This window comes from Myotis nattereri, assembly GCF_964212035.1.
Source record: "Myotis nattereri genome assembly, chromosome: 12".
Lineage (NCBI taxonomy): Eukaryota > Metazoa > Chordata > Mammalia > Chiroptera > Vespertilionidae > Myotis > Myotis nattereri.
Genome location: NC_138087.1, coordinates 6534070 through 6546589, shown reverse-complemented (window position 1 = coordinate 6546589; position 12520 = coordinate 6534070). Strand labels below are relative to the sequence as shown.

The 12520-nt window shown below is 46.6% G+C and overlaps 1 protein-coding gene across 12 annotated transcripts in view; it reads left to right on the top strand.

The window, feature by feature from the left end:
- Window positions 1–3033, top strand: part of SECISBP2 (SECIS binding protein 2) — a 33625-nt gene extending 30592 nt beyond the window's left edge. For all 12 annotated transcript variants that reach the window (XM_081104079.1, XM_081104078.1, XM_081104077.1 and 9 more), the window contains 3 exons: window positions 1191–1345; window positions 1624–1777; window positions 2204–3033. In XM_081104079.1, coding sequence (XP_080960205.1) covers window positions 1191–1345; window positions 1624–1777; window positions 2204–2307 — 413 coding nt within the window. In that variant the 3' untranslated portion in view covers window positions 2308–3033. The remainder of the gene's footprint in view (window positions 1–1190; window positions 1346–1623; window positions 1778–2203) is intronic.
- Window positions 3034–12520: the final 9487 nt, after the last annotated feature.

Sequence of the window (12520 nt, the reverse complement as noted above, 5' to 3'; positions counted from 1 at the left end):
CCTGAAAGATGGGGGAAATGTGTAGCTAGCGATGGACATTACAGTAGGTCCTCGGGTTACGTCGGAGATCCTTCCTATGGTGCGACGTAGTGCGATTTTCGCTGTAAGTCAGAACCCACCTACATAAGCACCTATGTCACTCAGATGGAGCACATACATAGCAGTAATGAAGTGAAATAGTAAAAGAAATTTAAAAGAAATATAACAATTTCCTGACCTTCACTTGTGGTAAATAAATAGGGAAAAAACATAAAGCCACATATGTACATACATCGAAATGACAGAACTTTTTTTATAAATAAATGGGAGATGGTGACCTAATCACGAAACGACGTATGTTGAGTCCAACGTAACCCAACGACTATCTGTACTTTGAATAATGCACTTTAGATGTTTCTCTTGAAATTATCGTGTTTTTTTGATCACAAAATCCGCATTATTAACCAGTACACCTGGTGGAGTGGACATGTATAATTTTGGATCCCCCTGCCCAGGAGCAGAGAGGTCTCGCTTCAAGTTTTCTGTGGTGTTTTTAGCCGGTGGAGGTTGCTCTGTGGGTCTGCCGACGCGTCGGTTCCTGCCTGTGCTCACCGTTGGCTGCTGTCGGAGTGGAGCCGTTTCTCCACTGTGCTTCCCGGCTGGCTCCGTGTGTAACGCTCTGGGTGGTGGTGTCCGCTGCCGGGTTTCCGGCGTGGCAGGCACACCCCGCACGGAGCTCCTCACCTTCCGCTGAAGCTCGCGCTGCCTCTCCCCGCGCGGCCTGTGCAGCGGCCTGGCTGGCGCCTCGCTGGGAGCCAGGCCCGTGTGTGCTCAGGCTGGGGGGAGGTGATGTGGGATAGGTGCCAGGGACCTCTCTGCTGCTGGCTGCCCTCGGAGCGGGGCGTAGCCTCCCCTCTTGTGTGTGTGAGGGTGCAGCAGCTCCCACAGGGGAGGCAGTTAGAGCGGTGGCCCAGCCGTGCTCGGTGCTCTGTGGTGTTTGCTAAGACTGTTAGGTGTCACGCAGCTGTTGGCTCAGCACAGACCCATCCACTCCACGAAGGAGTGGTCTTTGGAGAGAGATTTCTCCCCTGTGGCTGGCGAGTCAGAGGGAGCTGGCTGTGTTGCTGTGTGTGTCAAAAGCCCTTGCGACCAGTGTCCCCTCCAGCCCATGTGACGCCTCTCCTGTCATTCCCGGGCCCTCCCTCGGACAGGTGGATTGGACGACACCCTGCACACCATCATCGCTTACGCCTGTGAACAGAACATTCCCTTTGTGTTCGCTCTCAACCGCAAGGCGCTGGGGCGCAGTTTGAACAAAGCTGTTCCTGTCAGTGTGGTGGGCATCTTCAGCTACGACGGGGCCCAGGTGAGCGGGAGCAGGCTGCGCCCGGGGGGAGGCGGACACGGCGTGCTCCCAGACAGAGCCCAGCGGCCCCTCAGCCTCAGTGGCCTGTTTCCTTAAGAGCACGGACGGAAGTGTGATTCCAAGTTCTGCTCTGGGCTCACTGCTGCCACGCAGGTGCCTCAGCGCCCTGTTCTCTCGGGGTGGCACCCTCAGCGGGTGGCACCCTTCTCTGCGGAGGGTTTGCAGGAGACCCATTTTTTCTGTGGTCGGGCATCATCTGTGCCCTCACTCTGTCCAAGGACCAGTTCCACAAGATGGTTGAGCTGACGATGGCGGCGCGGGAGGCATACAAGACGATGCTCGAGACCACGCGCCAGGAGCCTGCACAGGGTCCCAGCGGCTCCGCAGAAGGCGGCCCCCCAGCTTCTCCCACAACAGAAGAGCCACACTACAGTGAGTGCTGGGGAGGGTCCGAGTCTGGGCCAAGTGTCCTTCGAGTCTTCCTGGACTTTGATTCAAAAGTCCCGGTGCTGGGCCCTGGCTGAGGAAGGCTCGGATAAGTCTGGCCATTGTCTGAGAGGTGTTCTCAGACCCGAATTTGCAAAGACTTGTCAATGAGTGTCTCAAACAGACCTCTGGTCAGATAGCCCCTGGACAAGGTGGCTGCAAGGATAGCTGTACCCTCGGCAGGAGGTGGTCAAGGTCAGCCAGCACCCAGGCTGACTGATGCTGCTCACCCGGGGCGGGGGGTGCGTGGGAGATGGGGTTGAGCCCATGTTGGCCTGTGCAGGGGACTGAGCTGCTGAGCAGCATGCTCTCTAGTAGAGACTTTCCCGACTGTCCCTGCTGTTCTTCAGCTGTGCCACTCTCTCCTTCCAGTTGAAATCTGGAGAAAACATCTGGAAGCGTACAGTCAGTGTGCCCTGGAGCTAGAAGAATCACTAGAGGCTTCAACCTCTCAGATGATGAACTTGAATTTATAAGAAGGGTTCTTTTGTGTGTTTGTATTTGGGGTAAGGAGGGGAGGTTTGAACAACTTTGCGGCCCTCTTCTTAGCTTTTCACTGGCCTAATGTATTTGTAACGCTGTTTAATTGGGACGTTGGCAGCGTAGGGGGCGTGGGAAGCGGCCTTTGTGGCACCAAGGCTGCAGGTCCTGTGGCGGGCATTGGGCTTGCTGACGGAGCCTTTCTGGAAGCCCTCTGAGTACTGTGAATTCGGAAGACCCTGGGGAAGGTGCCAAGCCCTCTGCTGCTCCAGAGCGGATTGCTGAGCCAGGTCATTCGTCTGTGGAAACGGGAGCAGTGTGGCTGTTGTCCTCCCAGTCACGATGAGGGCCCGGCCCTGCCCCTGCGGGGAGCCAGCGTCAGAGCAGGAGGCAGGGAGGGTCCTTCTCGGGACGTGGCCTTTCAGTGGGAAGATCTGGGGAGACCTGGAGGGTTTGCTAAAATGAGCCTCAAGAAAAATCGGTTTTTTAACCTGTGACCTTTGACATGAATTATTTCTAATTTTAGTTATTTTTCAGAGAAACAATGTATATTGAAATTCCTAAATTTCAGTTTTGATAATCTACAAATCTTTCTTTTGTAAATGAACACGTTCTGAATGTGGTTTCTGTCTCAGAGGCCAGGAGGAAAAAAGTTTACTTTCCTATTTTCCTGTAAGTAAGAGGGCTTATTTATTTTCAATAAAGAGTGATTATTTAATTTCCCTGGAGACTCTGATCATTTGGTTTATCCTTGGTCTCTTTCTTATTAGTTCTTCCTTTGTCTTGACCTGTGCCTTTCAGCCTTGGAATGGAAGGTGGGGGCTAAGCAGGGAGAGGCTTGTTATGCCCAGACCTCCTGGCGCTGGAAGTAGCAGCTGCTGAGGTCTCAGACCCTCAGAGACCAGCGCCTCCAGACCCTGCCCTGTCTCTGCTGGCGTGCTTGTCACAGAGGAAATGGCAGGATTGCAGTGTCACTGGTTTGTGCTTGTCAGGCAGGTAGTGTGTGGTGTTGGCTTTGAAAGTACTGTTAGATGAATTCAGTCGTGCCAGGTACTGTATCTCTGAGAGGTAAGTGGCCTAGTGAGCAAACAGAAGTGCAGTAATGAGTCAGATGGCACAGCGTGTGGCCAGGGCTGGCAGTGGGACCGCGGGGTGTGTGGAGGAAGCTCTGCCTCTCTGGTCCTCTGTAACACGTTATTCCCACTGTGTGCCCTGCCTCTCAGACACTTCCTGAGCTGTTTACATGGGGATGTAGGCTCTGGTCGGCCAGCTCCTCACTGCAAGCCCCAGGTCCTTTTCCTGAGTCTCCCTCGGCCACCACGAGGAGCAGCATCGGGAAGGTCTTTTCTGCTCTCCACATGGCGACAGGTAGCAAGTCAACTGTACTAGGTTTGAAAACAGGAGATTATTTGAGAATAAAGGTTCCAAAATTATTTTGGGAGAAAATGAATTTCATCTGCACTAGATGAAAATGAATTTCATCTCCCATAGCCTTTCATCTGCACTAAGCAGCCTAGAATTGTGAAACTGCTGATAAATTAAAAAATAAGACTTCTGGTCAAGATGGCAGAGTAGGTAAACTCTGCAATTGCCTCCTCCCCTGATCAAAATTACAACTAAATTATAGAACTGTCATTACTAACAACCCCTTGAAGACTAGCTGAACGGAAGTCCTCTAACTGAGGCTGTAAGGAAGCACCACATCAAGACTGGTAATGGGCATGGAGATGGGGACTGGGGAGTTCCCGTCACACTGTGCCGACTAAGGAGCAGGAGGGGTGCCTCTACTGCAGAGGTTCCCTCTGAGGAGCCAGGGCCCGCTCCCACACCAGCTACCCCCACCCAGAGCACCAGAGCCAGAGGAGAAGTCCCCATAATTTCTGGCTGTGAAAGCCAGCGGGGGCTCTGTCCAAGGAAAAGAGCTGCTAGAGAAGGAGGTGCTGTTCTCACAGTGCACACGCACAGACTCACTTGCTCACAAACACTTCCTCAAAGCACCGGGGCAGGGGCAGCAGCTTGAAAAGTGCCAGGGAGGTACGGGGAGGAAGTAAATGGACATAATACTTCAGGCCAGTGGCCGGAAGGGTGGGGATTGGGAGGTTAGAAGTACTGGCAGGTGCTATTCCTTTGTTGAGCTCTCCCACCCAGCTGGCCAGGTACAGGTGGACACCAAATCTGTGCTCTCCACTAACCTGAATCATACTGTTCACCCTTCGCTGGTGATTCCCTGAGACCTTGTTCTCTCCAACTGCTTGCCTGGCCCAAGCCTTTTCCAGTGGCTACTCCACAAAAGCAGCTCACCCCAGCTTGTGCTGTGGACTTTCCCCAAAATCTGCAAACCTCACAGAGTGCTCTAGTCTTGTGTTGCATATTTTCTCAAATGTCTACAAGCCCCACACATGTGGCAGATGCCCTTCCGAGACTTGTGTGAGACTTTCCCAAAGGCCCACAAACCCTATTCGAGCAGCGGCCGACCTCAGTGTGCACTGTAGCTCCTGGCAAGGGGCCCCAAACCCAGCACAAGTGGTGACCAATCTCAGCTTATACAGTAACTCCCAACAATTGACCCAAAACCTGGCATAAGTGGTGGCCAACCTGCCTGTAACATATCTCCAACTAAGCAACCAAAAGCCAAGCAGCAGCTGGCCTTATCTCACATCACAGTGCCCACCAAAGAATCTGAAGGTTGGCACAAGTGGCACCTGGCCTTGGTTCTTAGCATAGCTTCTCTCAAGCACCTCCAAGCCTAAAATAAGTGGGAGTTCATACAAATAACTGTGTTGCTTATACCAAGCAACTCCCCAAGTCTGGCATAAGTGGTAGCTGACTTTGCCCTCCCAAGATCCAGACTGTACCAGAGCCCCATCCAACCAGTTCCACAACTGACATGCTGAAAGGCAGTTTTGGCTGGCATCAGAAACTCCAACACAATGAATCCTCCATGGGGACAGCCCCTGCACAACAGCTGGTCCACTGTAGTCATAACCAGCCTTCCCAGCCAGTCTGCGTGAGAGTCAACCCCACCCACTGTTGTGCCAGCAGCAGCAGTTAAAGCCCAATCACAACAGGAGGCCCAACACAACCTACATGAGACACCCCTCGAGCATCCAGGTCAGGTGACCTGGAAGACTGCCACTGAGCCCTACAGCATACATCCATACTCCTCTCTCAAGACTTAGAGATGTAGCAGATCTACCTAATGTAGAGAGACACAGGAAGTCAACCAAAAGAATTCAAAACACTGGTTAAAAGAATGCTCCTTGCCCTATGGGAGAATAGATGAATTCTGAGAACCTCAACAAAGAGATAGAAAACATATAAAATGAGATAGAAAACAAAAAAGAACGACTCAGAACTGAAGAATATAATTACTGAAATGAAGAATATACGGTACACTAGATGAAGCAGAGGAAGACAAGGTAGCAGAACACATGCAATTGGGCAGCAAAAAGAAAAAAATTTTATTTTTTAAAATATATTTTATTGATTTTTTACAGAGAGGAAGGGAGAGGGATAGAGAGTTAGAAACATCAATGAGAGAGAAACATTGATCAGCTGCCTCCTGCACACGCCCTACTGGGGATGTGCCACAACCAAGGTACATGCCCTTGACCCGAATCGAACCTGGGACCCTTGAGTCCGCAGGCTGACGCTCTATCCACTGAGCCAAACCGGTCAGGGTGAAAAACAATTTTTAAAATGAGGATAATTTAAGGCAGGGGTCCTCAAACTTTTTAAACGGGGGCCAGTTCACTGTCCCTCAGACGGTTGGAGGGCCAGACTATAGTTTTAAAAAAAACTATGAACAAATTTCTATGCGCACTGCACATATCTTATTTTGAAGTAAAAAACCAAAATGGAACAAATAGAATATTTGTATTTGCATGTGACCTGCAGGCGGTAGTTTGAGGACCCCTGATTTAAGGGAACTCGGATAATATCAGGTGTAACAACATTCACATAATAGAGGTCCCAGAAGGAGAAGAGGGAAAAGGATTGAAATCCTATTTGAAAAAATAATGACTGAAAACTTATCTCACTTGACAAAGAAAACATACAAGTACAGGAAGTACACAGAGTCCCAAAGAAGATGAACCCAAAGAGGTCCATACTAAGACACATGATTAAAATGCCAAAAGTTAGAATCTTAAAAGCAACAAGAGAAAAGCAACTAGTATGGACAAGGGAGCTCCCATAAGACAATCAGCTGACTTTCCAACATACAAATTGAAGGCCAAAAGGGAATGGCACAAAATATTCGAAGTGATGAAAGGTAAAATTTATAACCAAGATTGCTCTATCCGGTAAGGCTATCATTTAGAATAAAAGGAGAGATCAAGAATTTCCCAGGCAAGAAAGAAACTATAGGAGTTCATCACCACTAAATCAGTTTTACAAGAATGTTAAAGGGACTTTAAGTAGAAAAGTAAAGATTTAAAAAAAAGAAAAGAAAATGTAGAAAGAAAAAATTTTCACCAACAAAGGCAAACAATAAAAGCAGTGGTAGAAAGGTTAAAGACAAAAGTAGGAAGAGCATGTGTACTTACAACAATAGATTAAGGAATACACACGAAAGAGATAAAAGAAAGTGACAAAAACATAAATGTGTGTTGGTGAGTAAAAACTAGTGATTTTAGAATGTGTTCAATCTTAAGAGAAAATCAACTTAAGTAGACTGCTATAAATATAGCTTGGTATATATACAGTACATGCTAACCAAAAGTCTCTAAGAGACATAAAATAAATAAAAAGAAAGGAATCTAAACATAACACTATAGAACAGCGGTTCTCAGCCTGTGGGTTGCGACCCCTTTGGTGGTCGAATGACCCTTTCACAGGGGTTGGCTAAGGCCATCCTGCATATCAGATATTTACATTATGATTCATAACAGTAGCAACATTACAGTTATGAAATAGCAACGAGAATAATTTTATGGTTGGGTCACAACATGAGGAACTGTATGTAAAGGGCCAGGAGGTTGAGAACCACTGCGAAAGTCATCAACATAAAAGAGAAAATAGCAAGAGAATATAAAAGGAATAAAAGAAATATAAAAACAATTAGAAAACAAGTATGAAATGGCAATAACTGCATACCTATCAAGAATTACTTTAAATATAAATGGATTAAGTGTTCCAATCAAAAGACAGGGTGATTGAATCAATCAAAACAAAAACCAAGACTTGAACATATGTTGCCTAGAAGAGACCTACTCCAGATAGAAAGACACACAAACTGAAAATAAAGGATGAAAAAAGATATTTAATGCAAATGGAAACAAAAGCTGGAGTACCAATACTTATATCAGACAAAATAAACTTTAAAACAGAGGCTATAGTAATCAAAACAGCATGGTACTGGCATAAAAACAGACACATAGATTATTGGGCTAGAATACGGATCCCAGAAAATACCTATATGGTCAATCTATGAAAAAGGAGGCAAGAATATAAAATGGGATAAAGACAGTCTTCAAAAATGGTGCTGGGTAAACTATACAGTAAAATCCAAAAAATGAAATTCCACCCTTTCCATTATATACAAAAATAAACTCAATAGATTAGAGACTTAAATATAAGGACTGAAACCACAAAACTAGAAGAAAGCATAGACAATAAACTCTGACATTTGCCTTAGCAAGACTTTTTTTTGATATTTCTCCTAGGGCAAAGACAACAGAGCAAACATAAACAAGTGGGACTACATCAAATTAAAAAGCTTTGCAGAGCAAAGGAAACCATCAACAAAGCTACAAGGCAACCTGAATGGGAGAAGATATTTACAAATGATATATCTGATAGCGGATTTATATCCAAAATATATGAAGAACTCATACAGCTCAACATTATAAAAAATAATCTGATTTAAAAATGGGCAGAAAGAGGTTAAGGGAGGGAGGGAGGATGGGGGATATTTGCGGTACCCTCAACAATAAAAATAAAATCTATATTAAAAGCCAAAAATAAAAATGTGCAGAGGACCTGAGCAGACATTTCCCTAAAGAAAACATACAGATAGGCAATAGACACATGAAACGATGCTCAACATCACTAATCATCAGGGAAATGCAAATCAAAACCTAATGAGATACTATCTCACACCTGTCAGGATGGGTATTATCAATAAACCAACAAACAGCAAGTGTTGTTGAGGAGGTTAAGAAATGGAGCCCCTTGGGATTTGGGGGATTGTCAATTGGTGCAGAAACGTAATGAGCACACTCTACCTATATAAAGCTACCCATATTGATTCAGTAGATGTTAAACCCAACTTGTTACTCTAACCTGATATTTCTCTCGGAACTAGAGTTTGCATGTTACAAATTTTGTGTTTGGAATACTTTTCAGTTCAGTTTCTGTGTGAGCCTGAGGAGCAGCCTGACCTCCAAGGCCGTTGCTATTGCTGACTGCCCAGACACAGATGGCCAACTCAGGGATGCTGACCATGAGAATCCATATTGGGAACAGCCAGGACGCCGCCTTCATGTCCACAGCCCCGCCCCCTGCTTTCCCTCTCCCTCCTTATAAACACCCCTGCCTGCACTGAAATCTTAAGGTGGATTTTTGAGGATGGGGAAAAGTCTCCCATCTTCTTGAGATGTGGGCACTCAAATAAACCCCTTTCCTCTCCATTGTCACCTGCCTCGGGATGTGCTGGCTTTCTTTGCGGCAGGCAGCCGAACCTGGGTTCCTTCAGTTGCAGTGTAGCCAACATGGAGTGTCCTCCAAAAATTAAAAATAGAACTATCCTATGACCCAGCAATTCTACTTCTGGTTATTCAAAGAAAAAATAAACAAACCACTAATTAGAAAAGATATATGCACCCCTATGTTCATTTCAGTATTATTTACAACTAGAAGCCTGGTCCATGAAATTTGTGCACAGGTAGGGTCCCTAGGCCTGGCCAGCAGTCAGGGCTGATCTGTGGGGTGAGTGGTGGGATATTGGGGGGCCCCTGCTGGCACATGCCCTGGCCAGCCTGGCACTTCCCACTTACCAGCCCCACCCCCACTGCTGCCGCTGGCTGCCTCCCTCTACAGGGCGACCGGCAGGGCAATCAGGGGGCCCCCCGCTGGCACCTGCCTTGGCTGGCCTGGGGCTTGTGGGCTGGAGGCAGCTCCTGTGTTGAGCATCTGCCCCCTGGTGGTCAGTGCGAGTCATAGCAATCAGTCGTTCTGCCATTCGGTTGATTTGCATATTAGGCTTTTATTATATAGGATAGCCAAGATGTGGAAGCAGCCTAAGTATCCATTGATGGACAAAGGGATAGAAATGATGTGGTACTATATACAATGGGATATTACTCAGTCATGAAAGTGAGATCAGTGATCTTCCTTGCTCTCAGGCTCTCGCCGCTGCGTTAGCCTGCTCACTCTCATCCTGTGATGCCTATGCCAGCTCCACCTCCTCCTCCCTTCACCTCCAGCTACATTGCATCATTGTGACTCCACCACCATATTCAAAGCGTGCCCCTGGTCCAAGGCTCCCTCTTGAAAAGGGGCTGGAGGTGCTGAAGGGCCTCATTGAGAGGCCTACAGGACATCAGCCCCACCCAGGAACATGCAGAGCTGGGGTGTGTCCCACGTCTCACCCTGCACTCCGAGGGCTTTGGCATGTACCACTGTGACCCCCACCAGCATGTCCAAAATACTAAAATGTGCTGGCAATTAAAACATCATCACCCTAGGGCTGCTGATAATGCAGACACCTTGGCACTGGTATTTGAATCTTCAAATCAAAAAAAGGTTTCAGACTATGAAATTAAGTTAATGGGTTTAGATGTTGAACAACGTGTAAGTTCCTGTGCAAAAGACGGAGTGACATTTTCTGCAAGTGGGGAACTTGAAAATGGAAATATTAAGCTGTCGCAAATAAGTAATGCCATTAAAGAAGAGGAAGCTGTTACCATAGAGATGAAATGAGCTAGTTCAGCTAACTTTACACTGAGGTATCTGAACTTGACCAAAGCTACTCCCCTCTTTCCTACAGTAACAATCAGTATGTCTGCAGATGTATCACTTGTAGCGGATCACTTGCTGATATGGAACACTTAAAGTATTATCTGGCCTCAAGATCAAGGATAAAGAAGGATCTTGGGCCCTAGCTGGTTTAGAGTCAGCCTGCAGACTAAAGGGTCTCAGGTTCAATTCCAGTGAAGGGCATGCATTTTGGTTGAAGGCTCGAACCCCAGTCCCAGTTGGGGCATGTGCAAGAGACAACCAATTGATGTGTCTCTCTCACATCGATGTTTCTCTCTCTCTGTCTCTCCCCATCCCTTCTACTCTCTCCAAAAATCAATGGAAAAATATCTTTAGGTGAGGATTAACAACGACAAAAGTCTCTTCTGTCACCAAATGTTTACCTCTGAATACATCCTATATAATAAAAGGCTAATATGCAAATCAACCGAAAAGCAGAACGACTGGTAGCTATGATGCGCACTGACCACCAGAGGGTAGACACTCAATGCAGGAGCTGCCCCCTGGTCGTCAGTGTGCTCCCACATGGGGAGCTCCGTTCAACCAGAAGCCAGGTTTATGGCTGGTGAGCGCAGTGGCGGTGGCAGGAGCCTCTCCTACCTCTGCGGCAGTACTAAGGATATCCAACTGCCGGCATAGGCAAGCTGGCCTAAGCCGGCAGTTGGAAATCCCCCGAGGGCTCCTGGACTGTGAGAGGCATAGGCCGGGCTGAGGGACCCCTCCCCCCAAGTGCATGAATTTTGTGCACCAGGCCTCTAAGTATGTAAATAATGTTTTCTGTAAACCTATTTTTTTTTTTTTCCATTCTCTACTGGATAAAGTGTCAAGTCAAATCTGGTCTTATTAACCTAGAACTACCGTCTTATCCAGAAATACTCTTTAGGCTTTTTATAACAAAGGGTTTTGGCTACTAATGCAGTTCTAAGAATTGTGTTTACAATTTAAATAAAAGTTATTTGAATTTCAAACATCACAGGACAGTGCTTTCCTCTGAACCATGACTGTTGCAAGTATCACAGGGAATTCACACCTAATGCTACCTTTTTGTGTAAATGTGTTTTATTTTTCAGTCTAGAGCAGCCAGACATAAATACACTGGATAATAGCTGTAAAAAGTGCTCCACGTAGCTGACAAGATATTTGGGGGGATTCATTTGCCAAACTTATTTTTGTGTGATTTTTTTTTTTTATTTAAAAAATTTTAAATTTATTGATTGATTTTATAGCAAGAAGAGAGAAACATGGATTTGTTGCTCCACTTACTTATGCATTCACTGGTTGATTATTGCATGTGCCCTGACTGGGTGTGGGGAAACACAGCACTTGGTTGGAAAGCCTGTAGGGAGGATTCTCTGAAAGGTCAGAGGCCTCTAGGGGACCTTTCGGAAGACAGCAGCCCTTCCTTGACTTTTCCAAAGAAGTCTGAGCCCCCAGGTGTTTTGCTAGACTCTTTATGTTTAGACTTTGAAATGTCCTTGTTTAAAGGATGCATGTGTCTTCTCAAGGATGCTTACCCAGCTGATAGTATCTAATAGTTAATTTTAGTTCAAGCTGTTGTTACAATAAAAGCCTAAGGAGGCATGCAAATGGGCCTGTTTGGTTCCTATAGCCAAGCATTCCCTTAGCCCTCTCTTTCACAGAAACGTGTGTCAGAGTAGTCATTCATCCGTCGCTCAGGGTCTGCTGGTCAGTCCTGGCAACTGGGGATTGAACCTGTAACCTTGGCATATCATGATGATGCTCTAACCAACTGAGCTACCTGGCCAGGGCTGTATTATTTTGACTCAAGAAATGAATAGAGGAGAATAGAACACATTTTATATATTTCATTATTTTGTCATTTTTGTTAGCAAAAACTAACACTTTTTCAGAAGCTTAATGTACTCAAAGTGTGTGGGCTTTATAAGACTAGCATTGTTGCAGGGCAGTGTTTCTTTAGCCTAGGGAATCCTATATAATAAAAGAGAAACGTGTAAATTGACTGTTCCTCCACTGCACTCACCAGCCAATCAGGGGTGAGTGTGCAAATTAACCTGACAATAATGGTGGGTTAATTTGCATATGCAGATGTCAAACGCCCCCAGAGGCGACTGTGGCTGCGGGCTCCTGGGACCATTGCCAGCCACGGGAGGCGAGGCCGGCCAAGCCATGCCCGCGGGCTCCCGGGACCTTCGCTGGCAGAGAGCAGAGCAGGAGAGCAGGAGGTTTGGAGGACTTGGCAGAGCAGGA